The sequence below is a fragment of the Chiloscyllium plagiosum genome, chromosome 14 (assembly GCF_004010195.1).
Source record: "Chiloscyllium plagiosum isolate BGI_BamShark_2017 chromosome 14, ASM401019v2, whole genome shotgun sequence".
Lineage (NCBI taxonomy): Eukaryota > Metazoa > Chordata > Chondrichthyes > Orectolobiformes > Hemiscylliidae > Chiloscyllium > Chiloscyllium plagiosum.
In genome coordinates, this window is record NC_057723.1 from 26,995,876 (window position 1) to 27,016,892 (window position 21,017).

The 21,017-nt window shown below is 38.0% G+C and overlaps 1 protein-coding gene across 4 annotated transcripts in view; it reads left to right on the forward strand.

Annotated features, from left to right (window-relative positions):
* fnip1 (folliculin interacting protein 1) overlaps positions 1–20,776 on the forward strand; it is a 110,693-nt gene extending 89,917 nt beyond the window's left edge. For all 4 annotated transcript variants that reach the window (XM_043703420.1, XM_043703421.1, XM_043703422.1 and 1 more), the window contains 6 exons: positions 4,311–4,480; positions 7,454–8,804; positions 12,967–13,135; positions 13,601–13,801; positions 16,562–16,677; positions 18,228–20,776. In XM_043703420.1, coding sequence (XP_043559355.1) covers positions 4,311–4,480; positions 7,454–8,804; positions 12,967–13,135; positions 13,601–13,801; positions 16,562–16,677; positions 18,228–18,306 — 2,086 coding nt within the window. In that variant the 3' untranslated portion in view covers positions 18,307–20,776. The remainder of the gene's footprint in view (positions 1–4,310; positions 4,481–7,453; positions 8,805–12,966; positions 13,136–13,600; positions 13,802–16,561; positions 16,678–18,227) is intronic.
* The last annotated feature ends 241 nt before the right edge of the window (positions 20,777–21,017 follow it).

Sequence of the window (21,017 nt, forward strand, 5' to 3'; positions counted from 1 at the left end):
GCCGCAACATGACCTCCCAACTCCTGTACTCAATACTCTGACCAATAAAGGAAAGCATACCAAATGCCTCCTTCACTATCCTATCCACCTGTGACTCCACTTTCAAGGAGCTATGAACCTGCACTCCAAGGTCTCTTTGTTCAGCAAACTACCTAGGACCTTACCATTAAGTGTACAAGTCCTGCCTAAGATTTGCTTTCCCAAAATGCAGCACCTCATTTATCTGAATTAAACTCCATCTGACACTTCTCAGCCTATTGGCCCATCTGGTCCGGATTCTGTTGTAATCTGAGGTAACCCTCTTCTCTGTCCACTACATCTCCAATTTTGGTGACCTCTGCAAACTTACTAACTGTACCTCTTATGCTCGCATCCAAATCATTTATGTAAATGACAAAAAGTAGAGGGCCCAACACCGATCCTTGTGGCACTCCACTGGTCACAGGCCTCCAGTCTAAAAAACAACCCTCCACCACATGGTCTTCTACCTTTTGAGCCAGTTCTGTATCCAAATGGCTAGTTCTCCCTGTATTCAGTGAGATCTAACCTTGCTAATCTCACTCCCATGGGGAACCTTGTCGAACGCCTTACTGAAATTCATATAGATCACATCTACCACTCTGCCCTCATCAATCCTCTTTGAGACTTCCTCAAAAAACTTAATCAGGTTTGTGAGACGTGATTTCCCACGTACAAAGCCATGTTGATATTATCTGGGGAGGAGAAGAATTTGTCATGAGGTTAGCACCTTCTGCCTATAGCTTTGTGGATTTGAGGGACTCTACGTGTAATAGTGATGGTTGGCATGACTCCACAAATGATCATTTTATGACATTTACTTCGTTTCAATCTTTGGTTGCTTACAGGAGGCTTAGATTTTATTTTTTAAACAGTTTTTTGCTTTTTTATGTGTAATACAATGATAGGCAGCAGCCCCACTGCAGTTAGTCCTAAATGACAGTCACGGAAGCGAACTGGAGGCTCTCGTTGTGGAGGATAAGTAATTCTCAGAAGGTGCAATGGGGTCACTGATGCAACCTAATGCCTCTTGTGCACCACTCAGTGGAGAAATTCAGAATTGCATTTATAAAGGCCTGGGAGCTTAAACTTGATCACTTGCCTCTTTTCAACCAAAGGAAGACGCTGAAATATTCATGAAAGAAAGTGAAAATCTCAAATGTTGTCTTTTGTGTTCAAAAGTAAATAACATTTTGCATTTAACCCACTTCCCATGTCTGTTTTGCTGTTTATACACTGTGCGCTGACACAGGAGTTAGAATCACCCTTCTGACTTGTACTGGCTCCTCTTGTCCTAACCATAAGGAGGCACACACAAAGTACTTGCTTGATCACTTCTTGCAGTAAAAGTGCTTCACAGCAAGTGAACTTGGGGATTCAGCGTATGGGAAACATAATGATTAACATGGTCAGCATAGACTAATTGGACTGAAGGATTGGTTTCCATACTGTATGAATTGAAGTCTTCTGGTACTTTATTGTCTGTACTGAAATACCCAGAAATACAAGTCTAGCATGCATGGATGAATACTTATTCCCTTTGCATTTTCGTGCTGGATAACAATTAATATTTGTTATCTTAATTGTGACCACAATTAATATCTTCATATCGTTCTATCCATCCTGCTCCATTGCCACATTTTTGTGTGAAAGGGAGGAAAAATTTGAAAATAGACATCCACCTAAGTTAGCAGGAAATCAATGAGGAACTATCTAGAAAGCCAAGGAGACCTCTCACCTCCATGTGGGTGAGCACATGACTTCATGTGGAAGTGACTCTAGAACTTTTGAGCATTATTTTTCAAAGCAGAGTGCATGACGAGATCCTAGGTAATCCTCAAAGTCACTGGATTCTTGTTAATCCAGGAGAACACCTACATTGCAAACTGAGACTAAATTACATTTCTTTTTAGTGACTGACTGTTGCTTTGCAAGAATTAAGGTTTTTTTTTCATGTGACAATTTAATTTGAATAGTAATTCTGTCTTTCAGAACCTTAGACAGGAAGTTATCTTATTCATTCATAGAATATTGGTTGTGGGGGTGAGTGGCAAGATGCATTCACACAATCAAACAAGCAGCTTTGTCCTGATGTTTATTTTCTTGACCAGTTTTGGAGCTGCATTCATCAATGGAGAAAAAAACCCATCACATTCCAGATTTGTGCATTCTGAATAGGTGGAAAAGTTTAAGCAGTTGGGAGGAAAGTTCCTCACAACAGAACGTTTGACCGTTATTCGATCCACGGTATTGATGACGTTAATTCTGTATGACGCTTAAATTTTATGAGCCCGAATTTGAGTCCATGTACTGTAGCATGTGAGCATGGACTACTTTAACTTCTAAGAAGCTGAGAGTGGAACTAAACATTGCAATCATTAGCAAATGTTCCCATTCTGATATGTTGGAGAGAATGTCTGTGATAAAGCAGCTGAAAATGTTTGGGACAGGGACACAACATTAAGTACCACCTGCTCTAGAGGCATGAAAGAACATCTCTGATCAGTTTTATTAAAACTGCAACACTGACTGGGACTTAATGGGATTGGCTGCAAACACCCTCAACCATCTTTTGAGTGCTAAGTACAACTCCACCTTTTGGAGTTTCCTTGAATTCTCGTTGGTTTCCGTTTGACACTTTGAAGCCATGCTCAAATGCTGCTTTGATGTCAAGAGCAGTCACCTTAGAATTGATCTCTCTTAGCCATGTTTGAACCAAGTTTATTATTAGGTTTATAACTGATTTGGTCCTGTGGAACCTAAACTGAATGTTGATGAGTTAAGTGCTGCTTCATGGTAAAGCCATAATCCTTATACATTTAGCTGGTGACTGATGGGCTAGTAATTAGCCAAATAGGAACAGAATGTGCCAGTGCAGTCTTCCACATTGTCAGATGGATTCCAGTGTTGTACCTGTGCTGGAACATCTTGGCTAGAGGCAACATCTTATTCTGAGAAAAGCGCTTAGAATACCACTACTAGGATATTGTCAGTGCCATTTACTAGTGCCTTCAATAATTCTTGAGATCACAGAGAGTAAATCAAATTGCCTGGGTTCAATGAATCAAATAGCCTCCTGTATCTTAAATAACTGCATGAACCTATATAAATCACTCTGGCCTTTATGATGTTGCAGACCTCTGTGGTGCCAATTATGGTTCATCCATTTAACAGTTCTGGCTGAAAAAGGTTGCAAAGTCAGAGCTGAAGTTTTTGTAATTGAGTACTGGATTTTACTATCACAGAGCTGCTGCCTCCTGTTTGTTTAATTATCTATCACTGTTCATGACTGGTTGTGAAAGGACAGCAGAATGTTTGATCTCATCTGATGCTTGTAGATCACAAAGTTAAGGTTTAAAACAGGTTTACTAAAAACTAGTGACAACGCCAGTTCTCATTTTTGGCATACATGACCCATGTTGTAGTTCATAGGTTTGCAGTTCCTTTTTAGGTATGCTTCCTATTGCTACTATAGCAATGTCTTATCTTATGGTCGTATAGTCCTTATTAAGCCAGAGTTGATCCTCTGGCTCGCTGGTAGTGGTTGAGTGAGGAATATGTCAAGCTATGAAGTTACAGATTGTACTTATGGTCCTTCTACTGATGGCTTACTGGTGTCCAAATTTGATGATCTGATCTGTTCTGAATCTCTCCCATTTAATATGGTGGTGGTGTGATCTTGTTTCCACAATGACTAGACAGTGTCGCTCTCCAGTACTTTCATGGCTAGATGCATTAGTGAGGATGAGTTTTCCTTGTTCATGTTTTGATCATATTCCATGGAACTCAGAGTTATGATTAACCCCTCTGAGTTGCTCCCCCCGGCTGCCAACTCTCATGGGTCTGTCTTGCTAGTGAAACAGGACATACACAGGGCTGGTGGTTTCTGGAACTTTGGCTGACAGTACTCTCATTGAGAGTATGACTGTGTAAGACTTAACCAATTTGTGGGCAGCTCTCCCAATTTGGCAAAAGTCTATTGACGTTATTGGCCAGACTGGAAAAACCCACTGCCTTGGTTGAGGCTAAGCAGTCAAATTTATCATAGCTTCCTTGCAGCATTTTGAACAGATTGGCTTGCTCAGTCTTTAGCAGTATGTGAGTACTATAGGATTTCTCAAAACCATACTAGAGTGAAATGAGGTGTTTGGCAGATTTGGGGTTTGAGCCTGCATCACTGCTGTGATGGCCATCATTTGTTGCTTGGGCACACCATTCCTCTAACGTGAAAATGTAGCTGATAAAATGCGTCCTGCTTGAATTGTTCAAATGTTTATCTTGTTTTTAATCAGGTTTCTACCAGCCCTGATTACTGCTGTGCTCACAAATCATCTTGCCTGGGTCCCAACAGTAATGCCAAATGGTCAACCACCTATAAAGATTTTCTTGGAAAAACATTCCTCTCGAAGTGTGGATATGTTATCAAAGTCAAATCCGTACAACCCCCTTTGGGCCCAGCTCGGTAAGTCCTGTTCTGAAAAATATGTTAATAAATGATTGCATTATTGAGGGATGTATATCAGTTGGGGCTGAGTTTATGCTCATTTCCCCCAGTTCATTTTGTATGATTGAAAAAGCCATACATTGATACAGGACCTTCCCTAAAAGCAGAATGTTTTGAAGTAGAACAGTCAAACTTTATTGAAGTACAATAACTATTATAATGTACGTAATATATTGTAGGTTGGAAAGAAAATGTTGTAATGTGATGCGCCCTGGATGAAATTTCCCAAGTCCACATAAAAGGTTAGGGAATTCTATGTAAGAGAGTTAACATTCAAAACCACTTCTGCTCTGTTTGTTTACTACAATATTTTCTCCATAACTTCTCAATGTTAGGTGCTGCATGGTTTAGAGCATTCCTCTTGGTTATTTACATTGTCAATGACTTAAATGAGATGGCCAAATGTAACACATTAACGATACAAAATTGTGCGCTCCTCAGAGCTTGCTTTTCAATCTGCAAATAGGTATAGACAAGTTAACTGATTGCATAAGCAGATGTGAGGGAGTGTGAAATTGTCCACACTCATAATATAACAGCAGAATATATTTTAAATACTACTATTATACAAAATATATGCAGACATTTGGGTTTCCTAGTACGTAGATTATAGAAATGTAAACACGCATATGCAGGAAGAAGGCACGTGCAAAGTGATGTTGGAATATAGCAGTGATCAAGCAGAACTGTATTTATATTGTGTTTTGGGAAGACCCCAACTAATTTTGATCTTGCCTTAATGAAGGCACATCTCCAGTTGCTTTGAGATGGCGCAATCAAGCTTCACTGAGACTGGGTTGTCATGTGAGGAGATCAGATGGAATGGGCTTGTGCTGCCTGGAACGTGGAAGAATGAAGAGCAATTTTATTGAAAGACAATAAATTCTTAGACTGCTTTATGGTGTAGATACGGAGAGGCTCTTCCCTTTGGCTGGAGAATTTAGTTAATTCAAGGGATAGTGCACCCTCCAAATCTCTCAACCATGTAGCAACTGGACAGTTTCCACACAAGGTGTAAAACAGATCAACCCCTTTAGGTTACCACTCAAAAAGATGTAAATTGCCTATCCACTTGAACTAATCAGTTAGAGTTAGTCAGTTAAAGTTAGGATGATATTTTTCTTCACTGTGGTTTGTGTATCTTTGAAGTTCTCTAGCTGAGAGGTTTATAAATGTTCAGTTGTTAGGTATTTCAACAACAAAATAGATAGATTGGACACTAATGGAAATAAGGTAGGAAAAAGAAATTAAGGTTAAAAATCAGCCAAGGTCTTTCTGAATGGCAAAGCAGGTGATGAAGGACCCTCCCAATTCTCCTAACCTGAACTTAGTTAACCCAAATCAGGCCCCTGACAAATCATAGAAATTGAACTTTTTTTTAATTTGATCTGGTTCAGGACAGTTCTTCAAACTGTATTTATTTTCTTAAGATACATTGACATCACTAAGCAAATATGAAAGTTTTTCCATATCAGCGAAATATTTATTTTACTAAGAAACATTTATTGAAATAATCAAATGATTCAGCATATTTTAACGTATGTTCAGTGATTATTTTTTGTTAAAAATCCAATTCATCACAGAGGACTGGATAGCTTTATTAGCAATGCCTATATTTGCTGAAAATTAATTCACAGGCTTATTTCTAAAACTACACTAGTTTTAGAAATTTGCTGTTCAAAATGACAGCAAATATACTTTGTTACCTGATTATATTGGTTTGTGGAAGCCTTTATAGTTTTAATACTGCAAATATATTTTAGCAGAAACTTAATATTTTCTCCAACCTGTCCAATTCCAAGCATGTTTTAATTCACTTTTTTCAGATTACATCTAAAGCAGAAATTCTATCCCTTTTTAAAGAATGAAAAGTCAAATATCCAACCAGAAGTGGGAGTTATTAAACCCCATGTGGCAGTTTCTCAGTTTTGAAAACCTCTGGCTGTACTGTTTATTTTTCCTCGTGATGAAGGATGTCAATTTGGTGCTTATTTTTCTCTTCAGCCTTAGCCATAATCAAGTCACTGATCATAAAAACACAATTGTTGTATAATTTAATGAGACTTGGAGGTAGATTATGAGCCAGTAAATAATATTTAATGTGCCACTGCATTACTAAAATTTATGACTGCAATGCTTCCTACTTAACTGTGAAGCTCTCACCATTGAAAGAGGATTCTCATTTTATTTCATGGAGTATTAGCTTTCTAATTGGCTCATCATTTTCTATAATTCAAGTTTTGATCATTGACCTTTATCCATATGTACACAAATTAATCTAATGCCATTAGTCTCTGGTCTGATTTGATTTCATTGTTATATAACATACTATACTGGGCATGCATGATGCCCTGAAAATAAATTAAACTTTTCTTTTGAGTAAATATTTACTTTTGTTAATTAGTGCACCAACATTTCTACAAAATTGTGTGCCCAAATGAACCTTTAAAAGATATTTTACCAGAATGAAAAAGGGACAATTCTTTCCACTTCTGAGACTTAGATTCAAATTGGTCCAACTGTGATGAAATCTCTGACTGTAATAAGTCCATGTAAAGTAGGTGTGCACAATCTGGTGCTTCGTAGATTTGCATCTGTAAAGCAGAGCTGTCCAAAATTTGGTACCATGTTATCCAATGTGTTGATGATGTACTGGATTGGAGACTGTAACAAGTGGAGTAGGGGTCTTCAGTAACAGGCTGGCAGAGTAAAGAAAAACAAAGCAAGCTTTACTTTGCATTGACAGTGTTCCATAGAGCTAACTCCTCAAGGTGGGATCAGGTCCTGTGCTGAAAGCATAAGAAAGCTCAGTTTGCAGGTATAGAAATCTGTTTACTTCATCCCAAACATTTCTTTTGCCTTTGCCCCGCCCCAAAGAAAATTTGACATGAGAAGGGTTCTTCTAATTTTAATTATTTATTTTTCTGACAGTCGATCTACATGGTGCAATAGGATCTCCGGTAAGATTAGCCCGAACTGTGGTGATTGGTAAACGACAGGAATTGGTTCAGCGGTTGCTTCACTTTCTGACATATTTCATTCGTTGCTCTGAGCTGCAAGAAACCCAGCTGGTGGTCGAGGGTGATGGTGATGCGGAAATGAGTGAGTCGGTAATGACCACATCACTGGAGAAAGGAGAGGTGGAAGAGTCAGAATATGTTGTGGTTACACTTCACAGGAATAAAGGTTCACTTTTCCCAACCATATTGCAAAACCAAAACACACTTTCACGGGACAGTGCTGTCAGTTTGTATCGGGGTGAGAAGTGTCCCCTTCATGCTACTAAAGAACAGCATGATGTTACCAGGCAGGAAGAATCAAGTGATGCATTTCCAAGATGTCACAGGAACGTATGGAAAACCAACTGCAGTCCAAATAGTTGTACTACAAATCTGACAGTTCTTGGCAGAGAAGATACCATCAAGCAATATAAGGAAAGCACAAACTACCTTCAGGAAGCCAAGACTGAAACAGTGCTGTCTGTCAAATCTGGTGTTGCAGGCCAAAGCCTTATCATAGAGCCTGTTGTTGAAAAACTGCCTCCTGATAAGCAGTTGTCTACTTCAGTACCCTGTAGTTCAGACCATCTTCAGGGCAGTCCCAATTCAATGCAAAAAGTTACCTTTCAGATTGGCTACTCTCTGTCACCAGACTCTGATACAGAAGGCAAGAGAAATGAAGCTGATGAGGCACTTCGGAGAGACATTGAGGAGCTTAGGAAGAGAACACAGGAACAAGAGGTATTGCCTGTAACAGTGGACCAAAATAAAATTAATAGGACAAAGGACACATCATCCAATTCATACAATTATAAATGGGATTCTACACATGAAGGAAGTATGAGCATCTTTGATGAGTATTTTACTGAAGATAATTTAATAGAAACAAAGACCATCGATGATCTTCCCAAAGAGGATCAGCAGAAAGTTGAACAAGAGGTTTCAAAAATGGGACTTTATATTCAGAACAATGAACAGCAACGTGACTTGAGTGGGAACAGTTGCTTGTGCACTTGTAAGATATATGGAATGGACTTAGATTCTCACATTATTAGTTCTGCTGAGCAGGACTGTGGAGACAAAGTCTCTGATGACCCCTGTGGGGAACAAGACCAGAAAAAAGCACCTTTTGGAGTTGAGTGGGACATCCCCCGAAATGAGAGCTCAGACAGTGCCTTGGGTGACAGTGAAAATGAGGATGCAGCTCATGAGTCATCCAAACATTGTCACTACAGTACAGAGCAGGATGACTGGCTGGAACAGATGGAGCTACCTTTCCCAGGGTAAGGACAGAATATGTATGTTACATTGAACAAGGAATTCTTGCACCAAACTAACTTGTTTAATGGCATGTAGGCAATGTTTAGCCATATAGGCAAATGAAATTTCTTTGATACTTGACTTCAGCTTAGTTTGTCAGGGATAGCTAACAACCTTTTTTATTCATTCACTAGATGTGGGCCTCACTAACCAGTCCAGGATTTAGTGTCTAAGTGCCCAGAGGGCAGTTAAGTGTCAGCCATGTTGCCATTGGTCTGGAGTCACATATAGACTAGATCAGACCAGGTAAGGACAGCAGTTTGCTTCCTTAAAGGGCATTAGTGAACCAGATAGTGTTTTTTCTGACAATTGACAGTGGTTTTCCAGGATCTCCCTTAGATTCCTAGATTAGATTAGATTCCCTGCAGTGTGGAAACAGGCCCTTTGGCCCAACAAGTCCACACCGACCCTCTGAAGAGTAACCCCCACCCCCTTCTGACAAATGCACCTAACAACTATGGACAATTTAGCATGGCCAATTCACCTGATCTGCACATCTTTGGAATGTGGGAGGAAACCCACGCAGACACGGGGAGAATGTGCAAACTCCACACAGACAGTCGCCCAGGGCTGGAATCGAACCTTGGACCCTAGTGCTGTGCTAACCGCTGAGCCACAGTGCTGCCCAGATTCCAGATTTTTGTAAAAATTGAATTCATTTTCCAGCATCTATCGTGGCAGGATTTGAACCTAGGTCCCTAGAACATTAGCAGGGTCTCCAGGTTAATAGTCTGCACAAAATACCACTAGACCATTGCTTCCCTCTAAATGGAAGGTGCCCATTGGATAAGGACAGTTAGACTACATTGAGAAGTAAGAACGTTTTAAGAATGAAGTGCCCCTTGAATTTGTTCAGAAAGGATTGTTGGAACTTGCAGTGCCACCTGCAGACTATAGTCTGCCAGTGCTAACACACACTGTTCTTAGTGAAAATGATACCATTGAGAAAAAGGCAGAAAATGTAATTGTTTACCCATGACCTGGAATGTTTTGCTGCCTTCTGAAGAGGAAGTAAAGAGATGAAATTAGACATTAAAAGCAAAAATGGGTTAAAATCTTGAAATAGGAATGTAAATTAAATTGTAGTATAAATATATTTCTACTTTGAAATCCTGTTTTAATTGCTACTGGCTTCTACCAAAATGAAGAGGATGCATTACTGACGGAAAATTAATGATTCATTGAATACTTACTTCACGTTTAATGTTGGAGCATTTTTCTCTGAGTCCAGAATCTTTTAAGTACTGTGGGCTAGTTTCCCATTTACTTGCTGAGGCCTTTAATGTTTGACCCAGCCCCACCATTTAGGAAGGCGGTCTCTGTTTTAGGTCAGAATGTTTGCTCTTGGCAATTCCATAAATGTGTAGTGATTAATTCAAATTGTAAACACCTATTTCTTGACTCTGTTTAAGTCACATACATAGAATAAAAACATTTGCTTAGCTAGAGTGGAAGAGAAATTCTGAATGAGACTGTGCTAATGGAGAAGGAAATTAAGTTTATTGCTGAAACAATTATTAGCCCTAAATATGTGAAACTAAAAACTACTTATAAGAAATAGTTGGCAAAGAATTGTGACAAAGCAAGCGACGATGTGCAGGCAAAAGCTTTCCTTATTGAATGAAAGATTGAAATCATTTGTAGAGTCATTGAGATGGACAGCACAGAAAAAGACCCTTCAATCCAACTCATGCCTACCAGATATCTTAAATTAATCTAGTCCCATTTGCCAGTACTTGGCCCATATCTCTCCAAACCCTTTCTATTTATATACCTATCTAGATGCCTTTTAAATATTGTAATTATTCCAGCCTCCTCCACTTCCTCTGGCGGCTCATTCCATACACGCAGTGCCCTCTGCATGAAAACGTTGCCCCCTAGGTTCCTTTTAAATCTTTCCTCTCTCACCTTAAACCAATGCCCTCTCGTTCTGGACTCCCCCACACCAGGGAAAAGACTTTGTCTATTTACCCTATCCATGCCCCTCATGATTTTATAAATCTCTATCAGGTCACCCCTCAGCCTCCAACACTCCAGGGAAAATAGCTCCAGCCGATTCAGCCTCTCACTATAGCTCAAGTCTTCCAACTCTGTCAACATCCTTTTAAATTTTTTCTGAACCTTTTGAAGTTTCACAACATCCTTCCGATAGGAGGGAGACTAGAATTGCACACAATATTCCAAAAGTGGCCTAACCAATGCCCTGTACAGCCGCAACATGACCTCCCAACTCCTATACTCAATGCTCTGACCAATAAAGAAAAGCATACCAAATGTTGTCTTCACTATGCTATCTACCTGCGACTCCACTTTCAAAGATCTAGGAATCTGCACTCCAAGGTCTTTTTGTTCAGTATCACTGCCCAGGACCTTACCATTAAATATGTAAGCCCTGTTCTGATTTGCTTTTCCAAAATACAGCACCTCGCATTTATCTAAATTAAACTCCATCTGCCATGTCCCATGCTCCACATTCAGCAAATGAATGTTTCAGTGGACAGCATTAGAATGGAAAATTATGGGAGGCTACAGTGAATGAATCTCAAAACTTAATTTGTGGCTTTTATTTCAGCAGGAAATAGGTTAATTCATGTAATTGTGGAAAGTCCTACATTAGTTGAGGATGGTGCAAACAAAATCATCATTGTCATTTGTGCAAAGTAGCAAACAACAAAATACTGTAGATATTTGAAATTTTACAGCTAAAATGGAAAGTCCAAGAGAAATTTTCAGTAGACCCGATAGTATTTGTGGAATGAGAAACAGCATCAATATTTTAGATGTGACTGACTTAGTTTTGATGGAAGCTTACAGGCCCGAAACACACTGTTTTAGAAGATCAGCTTATACTCAAAGAACTATTGTCTCAAAGTAGAAGTGAATTCACAAGCCTGTTGTGCAGATTAGAAGAGTTAAACTCTGATGTTATTTCAGCATTTCAAAGTCCCGGCATTTTCTGCATAAATTTAACATTTTCTGTTTATGGTTTCCCACTTCAATCTTTGTCGTTATATGTATCATTCTCACTCCTGTGATTAGCCCAGATTTTTACAATGTTATTGACACCATGTAAAATTTCTGGTCCTGGAATTTATTTTACTGCATTTTAACGGAGAAAAGTTTACTCTGCATGTGTTCCTGTGTGATTCTGAACAGCAATATGCCCTGTCTAAAGTACTATGATTATAATAAACAGTAAGTACAGAACCCAATTTACTTTGTGAAAAAAATTGAGTTTTAGCTGTCTCATTGCTGAAAACTCCAAGTGGACCTTTTGTATTTGCACAACATTTCTCAGTGGGCTCATCACTTTAGCATTGTAATGTGTTTAAATACCAATGGGTGGGGACAGTGTGTTAGATTGCTAATAATGATTGCACAATTTCTTTGAATCGGATTATGTGCTGAACATGGAGATTGCACAAAAAGAGGAACATGACTGACAGTAAACTAGTTTAAATTTCTGTTGGTTATCACTGGAAATTTCACCCTGACCTTGTAGTGGCTGTGCTGCTCTTTTTAGTCAGTTGGAAGTTATCTTGCATCAATAATGGGGAGATTCCAAGTGTTGCAACAAACAAAAAGTGAATGAAACTTAATTATCTATTTTGTGATGTGGCATGCATTCTGAATCCCTATGCATATTTCTGTTCATTGTCCCTTAGTAACTTATTCAAAATTCTTGATTAAACTGTGACTTATTCCCATTGATCGGATTCAATTATTGTGGTTATACAGGGATGCCTGAATGGTATATATGGATGCTTATTGGAACTGGCAATAACTAAAGCTGTTAACCACTGGTGTGTTACAAAGCTATCTTGAGATGGGATTAGCTGTGTCACTCATTGATTTATTAATTACAGAAGATAACAGCTGATACTAAATCATAGAGTTGACCTGGCTTCAATTTTGTACATTCCTGATTGATATTTGTGCTTTTGTTCCTTGTTCAAAGGCAATAAAACTTCTACAATGATACTTTCTAGCTAATGAGTGTCTGAATCTTGCAACATCAGTCTCAACTGATCAATAAAATCAGACAAATGAAAGATTTGGAAAAAAAAATATTTTTAGTTTTAAGTATGTTAAAATATAACTTTTTTTTTCTTCCTCCTTCCTTAGGTCAAGTGTAGTTGAAATCTGCCACAGCAAACCCAGTATAGCGAATTTTGGAAGGTCTCTTTTTGGTGGCTATTGCCCATATTATGTATCTGATTTTGTTCTGCATGGAACAGGCAGTGATGAAAAGCTGAAGCAGTGTTTGGTTTCAGATTTAACACATGCTGTACAAGTAGGTTACTAATTTTATTTTTTCAGTTTGTTTCAATTCTTTTGTAGGCATTTGGTCACCAAGGCAATACCAACACTCGATATAATTTAGAATAATAAATCTTCATGATGTATTGAAGATTTATTGAGAGTTAGAATTATTTTCTTAATCCTTTATTATTCTAGATGATTAAAATCCAAACACATTTTAATAGTGTTATGGTTATCTTTTACGGTATATTTGTCAAATACCTTGACACTGACCAGTTATTGACAAGAGGCCTGATGAAAAAAATGTTGGGAAATAAAATAATGCTATATTTTAAGACTTTAAAAAAACTTTTCCTTTCAATGCTAACCATTTATGACTGAGAGTAGATGTCCTGTTTCAGGTCTCATCCATTACAGATTAACTAAAACCATATGTATTTATTTTGGAAAAATGTTTGCTAAGTATATCAACTCCTGTCACATTCTTTCCGTTCAGCATCCAGTGTTGGATGAACCTATATCAGAAGCTGTTTGCATTATCGCTGACTTGGATAAGTGGACAGTGCAGGTTGCAAGTAGTCAAAGGCGAACCACAGACAGCAATAGACTTGGCAAAGAAGTACTTGTCTCCAGCTTAGTATCTAACTTGCTTCATTCCACGCTGCAGCTCTACAAACTAAATCTTTCACCAAACTTTGTGAGTATAAGACCATTAAGACATTGATGTTCTATCAGTTAAAATTTCTCAGATTGTTACTGATAATTCCTGTGAATAAAATGTAAATTCTTATACAGTGGGTAATAGCTCTACTTGCCAACAATTTTCATGGTCTATAAATGAGACAGCATTTTCAAAATGTTTAATTTTGGCATCCCATTGTCATATTCAAATGCTGCTTGTTCACTTTTCTACTAACATTTCAAAATCCATCTTATTCCGCCTTCCAAAGCCTTTTGCACCACTTACCGATGATGCTATTGATCTGGTTCACATCTGCATTGCTCCACCCTTTGACTTAACAAATTCTGGATCATTATTTGCCTCCATGATGATCCTTACTGAAATGAGTGACTGATTTATAAATTAGAAACTACCTGTCATTCAACTTTGCCTGACAGTGTACCACCAAAATCCGAAATCTTGACCATCTGAAGGGGTACTGTTTCCTGGCAATCAAATACTCTAGTTATGGCAGGATCATCCTGAAAAACAGGAAGATCCTCACACTCTTCCTCCTTTGTACACTGTGTTCTCACTTTTTAAATATGTAGCAAGATTTTATTTTTAATCACTTGACACAGGATGTATTACAGGACTTTACTTATAGAAAAGAAGGTTAAGAGGTGCCTAATAAGAAGGCAGTGTATATGCTTTAGAAAGAAGGTACTAGAGAATGGGGACTCGTGACCCTGTAATCAATATGAGCAGGAAAAGGCCTGCACATTGGAAGCTGAGTCGAAAGGACGTTGAGGAACAGAGCATGAGCTAAATTGTATAGTGTAAGAGGGTGACCTAAGTTTAAAAAGAGGTTGTTGTAGAGGAGAAGGAGAAAAGGATGAGGAAACCCCCAATGCTTCATGCTTGAAGAATGTACCTATTGTATAAACAAAAATAACCAAATTATATATGGCACGTTCAGAAAGTGTTTAAAAGAGGTTTGTTTTGTGATGCGAAAGGATTTATGGCATGTATATATAGCATGGTTGTTGAATATGTCTATTCAAATTTAGTGCTTAATTCAGTTTTATAAATTTTTTTTAAAAATGGGTCTCGGCTTTTATCAAAGTTTTACTACACAGGTGAGGAAAAACCTCGAGAGTCTAACAAATGAGCAGACAAAAGGTAAAAATGAAATGGTGAAGAAAGGTATAAAATCATGTACGCTGGAGGAAAAAAATAGGAATGGGAGCTTAAATTCAACAATGAAGTAATCGGAGCAATTAAGGTGCACACATTTGGACGTCTTAGATTTAACAAGTGGAGTCATAAAGCACAAAAACAAAAATAATGATTTTAAGTTTGTTCACAAGCATGACTGAGGAGAAAGTGAGGTCTGCAGATGCTGGAGATCAAAGTTGAAACTTTATTGCTGGAACAGCACAGCAGGTCAGGCAGCATCAAGGGAACAGGAGATTCGACGTTTCGGGCACAGGCCTGTGCCTTCCTGAAGAAGGGCCTGTGCCCGAAACGTCGAATCTCCTGTTCCCTTGATGCTGCCTGACCTGCTGTGCTGTTCCAGCAATAAAGTTTCAACACAAGCATGACTGAGCACAGCCAGAACAGTTTGATCAGTTTTGACTGTCTTATTGTTGAGTATCAGTGAGAATTAATCAGAATTATAGTCGTTTGATGAAAGATCTTAATTATTGTCACTCCTTCCCCTAAGTGACAATATGTTTTGCACTTATGCAAGGTATGAATAGAAGAAGATTATTGCTGTTGATTTGGGAATCATGAATGAGGTGGTGTCAATTTTAAAATTGTTGCTACAAGTACAGAAGGAGTTTAAGAGGTATGGTAGAAATTTCAGACAGAAATGCTTACAAGGAACAGTTGAGACTGAGCTAATGCATTTTTAAAGAAAGTATAAGTATATATTTTAAAACCGAGTTTCAGAATTACAGAAAGTAACATAGCTTATTTTTAAGATTCTCCAGTGAAGAGTTGTGTTAGATGGTTCCCTTTGGTGCTGTAAATTCTGATGGTTTATGTTTATAAATATCCCTCCTGATGATCAGGACTTGTGACATGTCAATGAAGGAGGGTGAGGTGGAGATTAAAAAGACCAAGGGTGAGCAGTATCTGAATGGAAAGATGTGAAAATTTCTATTAAAGGAGAAACGTTTGTGGTTAACAATGGGAGTATTAAGTGGAGTGGTTTTGAAGTGAGTGAATTATTTAAAGACCAAAAGAACCTGCAAAAATGACTGATGCCAAGACAAGATCTATGGTACATTGCAACAGGAATATTTGGATTATACCTGGGTGCAATAAGTCAGCTTGATTATCTATTGGGAGTAGAAAACAGTTGCTGATTTTGAGCCATATTAGAGTTGAAATGTTCATGTACTCCCATCAGAATGAAGTTCTGGTTGTGGAAGGCCCTGTTTGCAAGGGTGGAGGCATTTTACAAGATGACACGCATGCTTTCTCTGGTCCCCAAGTAAGATAAACTTTAAATACTATTTTCTAGCAAATTAAACTGAGTTGAAAATGATAAAGCTCATTCTCCATCACATTAAGGCTCAGTTGACAGAAAATAACTTGGATTCATTAATCTAATTTGAATCTAGAGGATTTCTCCACTGTTTTGAAAATCATTAAGTATTTCAGTATAGCAGGAGATGGGATGCCAAATTAACTTCATAAATACTGGTTCAGATGATGAAATGATTGTATGGTTTCTTGTACATTAGGTATTGAACTGATTTTACTTTCTAATTTTTTTTCATTTAGTGTATAATGCATCTTGAAGATCGGCTGCAGGAGCTGTATTTCAAAAGCAAAATGTTGTCAGAGTACCTTAAGGGCCAAATGAGAGTACATGTCAAGGAATTGGGCATGGTATTAGGGTAAGGAGTTCTGATGTTTGGATTACTATTCAGTATTCTCATCTGGATGTACAAGCATATATGTGGATGTCATCCACTAAAGGAATGAATGAACTTCCTTTCGATGCCTCCTCCAATTGAATAACCTTCCAATATTGCAAACAAGGGTCATGTCAGATGTGTGATTTGGTGAGGTTTGGCGGTGTAGCTGGCCCTTGTAACACTGTTGAAAGATGCATGTAGAGGGATAATGATGGAAGAATTTGAACATATCTAATTTACATTTTCCCTCTGCTGCTTTTCTTCTGTTTTATCCTGAAGGCAAAGGAATAAAACTGGTCAGACCACTTAGCATTGACTAAGGCACTGGAAACGGCAATAACAAACAAAACCCTGTCAACCCTGCAAAGTTCTCTTAATATATCTGGGGACTAGTGCCAAACTTGGGAAAGTTACCTCCCAGATGAGCCAAACAACAGCCTGACATAGTCGTAATCACGGAATCGTACCATATACACCATATCCCAGACAACACCATCTCTGGGTATGTCCTGATCCACCGGCAGGAGAGACCCAGCAGAGGAAACAGCACAGTAGTACAGAGCAAGGAGGGAAATCCCGTAGGTATCTTCAATGATGACCCCAGACACCATGAAGCCTTAGATTATCAAGTCAAACATAAGTCATGGAATCCCAGATTACCACATTCCGTTCCCTCTCAGCTGATAATCAGTAATCCTCCTTCATGTTGCACAAGGGTGAGAGTGGTAAAGGTGCAGAATGTACGCTGCTTCAGGATCTTCAATGCCCACTACTAAGAGTGACTCGGCAGTGTCACTACTGATCAAACTGCTAGACTGAGTCTGTGGCAAGTGGTGAGGGAAAAACATCATCATCTGCCTGCTGACGATGCATCTGACCATGACAGTATCAGTAAGATTTGCCATGTCTTCTCATTGAGAATATCCTGCATCATGTTGAGTGGCACTATCCTTGTACTAAATGGGATAGGCTTCGATCAGATTTAGAAGCTCAAGACTAGGCATCTATGAGGTGCTGTGGGCCATCAGTAGGAACTGAATTATACTTCAACAGTCTGTAGTCTCCTGGCTTGGCATATCCCCCATTCATTTGTGTAACAGTCCAGCAAATTTATAGTAATTTTCTAGTGTCAATTGTCAGATTTGCTGACAGTGTACAGAATATCTGGCTGTCTTTCAATCCCCCTCTTTTCAAACGAAAGGTATTGGAATATCCCATTCATTCTCATTGAAATTTGCATGTACTGGAAAGTGACTGGCTCCTGACTGGTGCATGTGTATACTGAGTAGAGTATAGAGCAGGGAGCCATTGAAAACTGATTTCTAAAACATTGGATAGATCCAGCTTATTGATCTATTAATGCATATAAACATGTTTTGACACCTGTAACAACCAACAGCAAAGAAGTTATTTTTTGACACACCATCTAACTAAGATTTAAGAAAATGAAGGTGTATGCATTGTCTGCTTTGACTTTATAGAACTAATTTGTAAATGCTGTTTATGTTTCTGTCTTCCCCCTTTCTTAGGATTGAATCCAGTGACCTGCCCCTGCTGGCAGCTGTAGCAAGTACTCATTCACCCTATGTGGCCCAGATACTGCTTTGAATTTCTCAATTGCCAAGTCATGTAAAACAATTGCAAGGGAAATGACTGCACAGACGAGAAGACAGCACCAAATTATTTACATTCTCCAGGTTTTGTCATTTCTGTCTTAAGCAGCAACACTTCTGTGATTTTTAACTGCATGAAAATGCCACAGAACAAAATCACAATCGCAAGGGAATACAGGTTGCGTTTTGCAGGAAAACTGTCATGTTTCTCAACACTTTGAATCTGTCCACAGTCAAAACGAACAATGGAGAATTTTAGGAAAGGAGACCAAAAGGGAAAGTGACATGTTCTTTTTCAGAGTACGAGTTGTGTACCTGAAGAACCACAATTTGAAAGCAAGAGCATGAAATTGCTGTTTGTCTTCTGATTAATCTAGAACCATGACCTTGCATGTTTTGGAAACTTTTTGACTTCAAAGAAGTCAGACTAACCTCTCCTGTTCTTACTGAACCTAAACATATATTTACGTGTTTTTATTTTTTTTTGTACTCTTATAGACAGAGTATTTGAAAAAAATGTTTTATATGTTTACTTTTACAAAAGCCCCGTTCAGAATAAACTTCAAAAATGTATGTTTTAATGTTTTAGAAAATATGATGTAACTGACAGAGTTCAATAATGCTACTCATTGCCTTTTAATTAATGAAATCATTGCCTGTGATTACAGTTGTTATCATTTATGCATTGAAACTGTAAATATGTGGGGGTTATAGCTGATAAAATCAAATAGGAAAGTAATGTGTTCATTTGTTTCTATCAGTAACAGTTCTTCAGCCAACGATCTGACATCAAGCTATCATTGAAAAAATTTATTTCTAAATGGGGAAGGGAAATTGATTCAATTTATATCCTACCTCAGTTAATCCTGTACCGAGGGCTTTCTTCTGTTCCCACTTCTCTTTTCCAGTTCTGTTTCCTAAATTTCAATTTAGCTCAGTTTTGTTTTTTGCCATTTGGTAATTTTATGCATGATATTCTGCTGAAGGTGCAAAATGTAATAGCACCTTCAGCAGGTACTGGAGCGACACAATGAGTGGAACTAATGACATAGGAACCTTTGGGGGTTATTGCTTATATGGCCAGAAGAAGACACTGATCTTAATACATGTTCAGGGTATGGATTGCTGAATATGTGCCTCACATAGGATATTGTAATGAGACAATCTGAAAATGTATTCTCTCGTCCTCATTTATTACATAATATTTACAGTTTTTTTTCTGCAGTATGGTAGTCTCTGAAGATTTAGTTTAATGTCCCCATTTTGATAGAACTGACTTCACAAAATGAAGCTTACCTAGTTCAGGTTGGGTGGGATGTTTTGGATATGATTTGGTAGTTTGCAATGGCTTCATTGTGACAAGTTAAATCTCTTCCAGAAACAAAAGGGAGAAATGCTGGGTTAAGAGGGGGAAATTAGAGCAAAGAACCAAATTAAATGTAATGTGGTGAAATAATCCATTTCAGGAAATTGGAATCTGTTAAAAATTTATGAATAATGTTTTGATGAGGAATCTTTTATCTGACTCTGCGAGTAGCACAATGCATCCCAGTCTGGTGGTGTGGATTAGTTTTGTCTTCACTTCATTTCCCTGCAAACGTCCACACTAGGTTCAGTATCTCAGCTGCAGCCATTTGGAGACAAGTGAGAGCTCCATGCTTCTCACAGCATAGTCTGGAGTCTGGTTTTCAGTAGTCCCTTTGCTGCCTTAGTCAAGAACTAAGGTGTGGAATGGGGGGAAAGCGAGGCAAGGGCAAATTAAAAATGCGTGGTGGCTTGGTTTCACAGTTTCAATGTCATTGAAGTACAGTAGTAATTATCTTTTAATACACTAGCTGGGATTATCACTTATCTGAACCAGCTATAGTATGAATTAAGTTTTTGCTTGTTACTTCAATCACAGTCATAATCAAATGAAAAGCAAGATGAGAGGCATTGGCTAACATTTAAAATCTGATTTGAACTTATTTTGGTTGAGATAGTGCTAAGCAAGGTGCAAGGTAGAGTTTTTAAAAAAAACTTAGAACTGAGCATTTGCTTTAATAAGGGATATTTGGATATTTTGGGAGTGATACTGTTGATCTGTCATTTACTGTAGTCAGAAACAGTACTCATTTCCAAAAACACACAACTTCTCTTGCACCTTTTTCTTTCAAGCATCGTTTTTAAAGTCTTAAGGGAGATTTTGTGTAACTTTTCAAGATAACGTTATTACAATGTAATTTCTAAATAATTGCAACACAAGCGCTGAGCTTAACAGCATTGTACACGGAAAGAGATCATTGTATTTAATATGTTAATTGTAATGTCTTTTACAGTATTTTTTAATTTATTTTACTGAGATGGAAGTTATTGGCTAAATTGTACAAGACCTCCAGTACATTCTGTAAATACTTCCCCTATGTGTGTATATTTCCCATTTGTTACTTTTTGGAGAATTTTTCTGCAATAAATGTCTAAAAGAATGTAGAGTTGTTAATATCAGTGAGTGTTTAATTAATCAAAATTTAATTAATCATATAATTTTCCAAAAAATATTAGTTATTGAAGGGAGAGGAAGGTGGATGTTGAACTTTTTGTTGAGTGCGTTACCCAACTTGTGGAAAAGAAAATTCTCACTTAATACCAATGTTGACCACTCCAATTTAATAGCATTTTTCAGCGTTTAGTTTTTCTGCAAATTCCCTGAAATCAGGAACATCATTT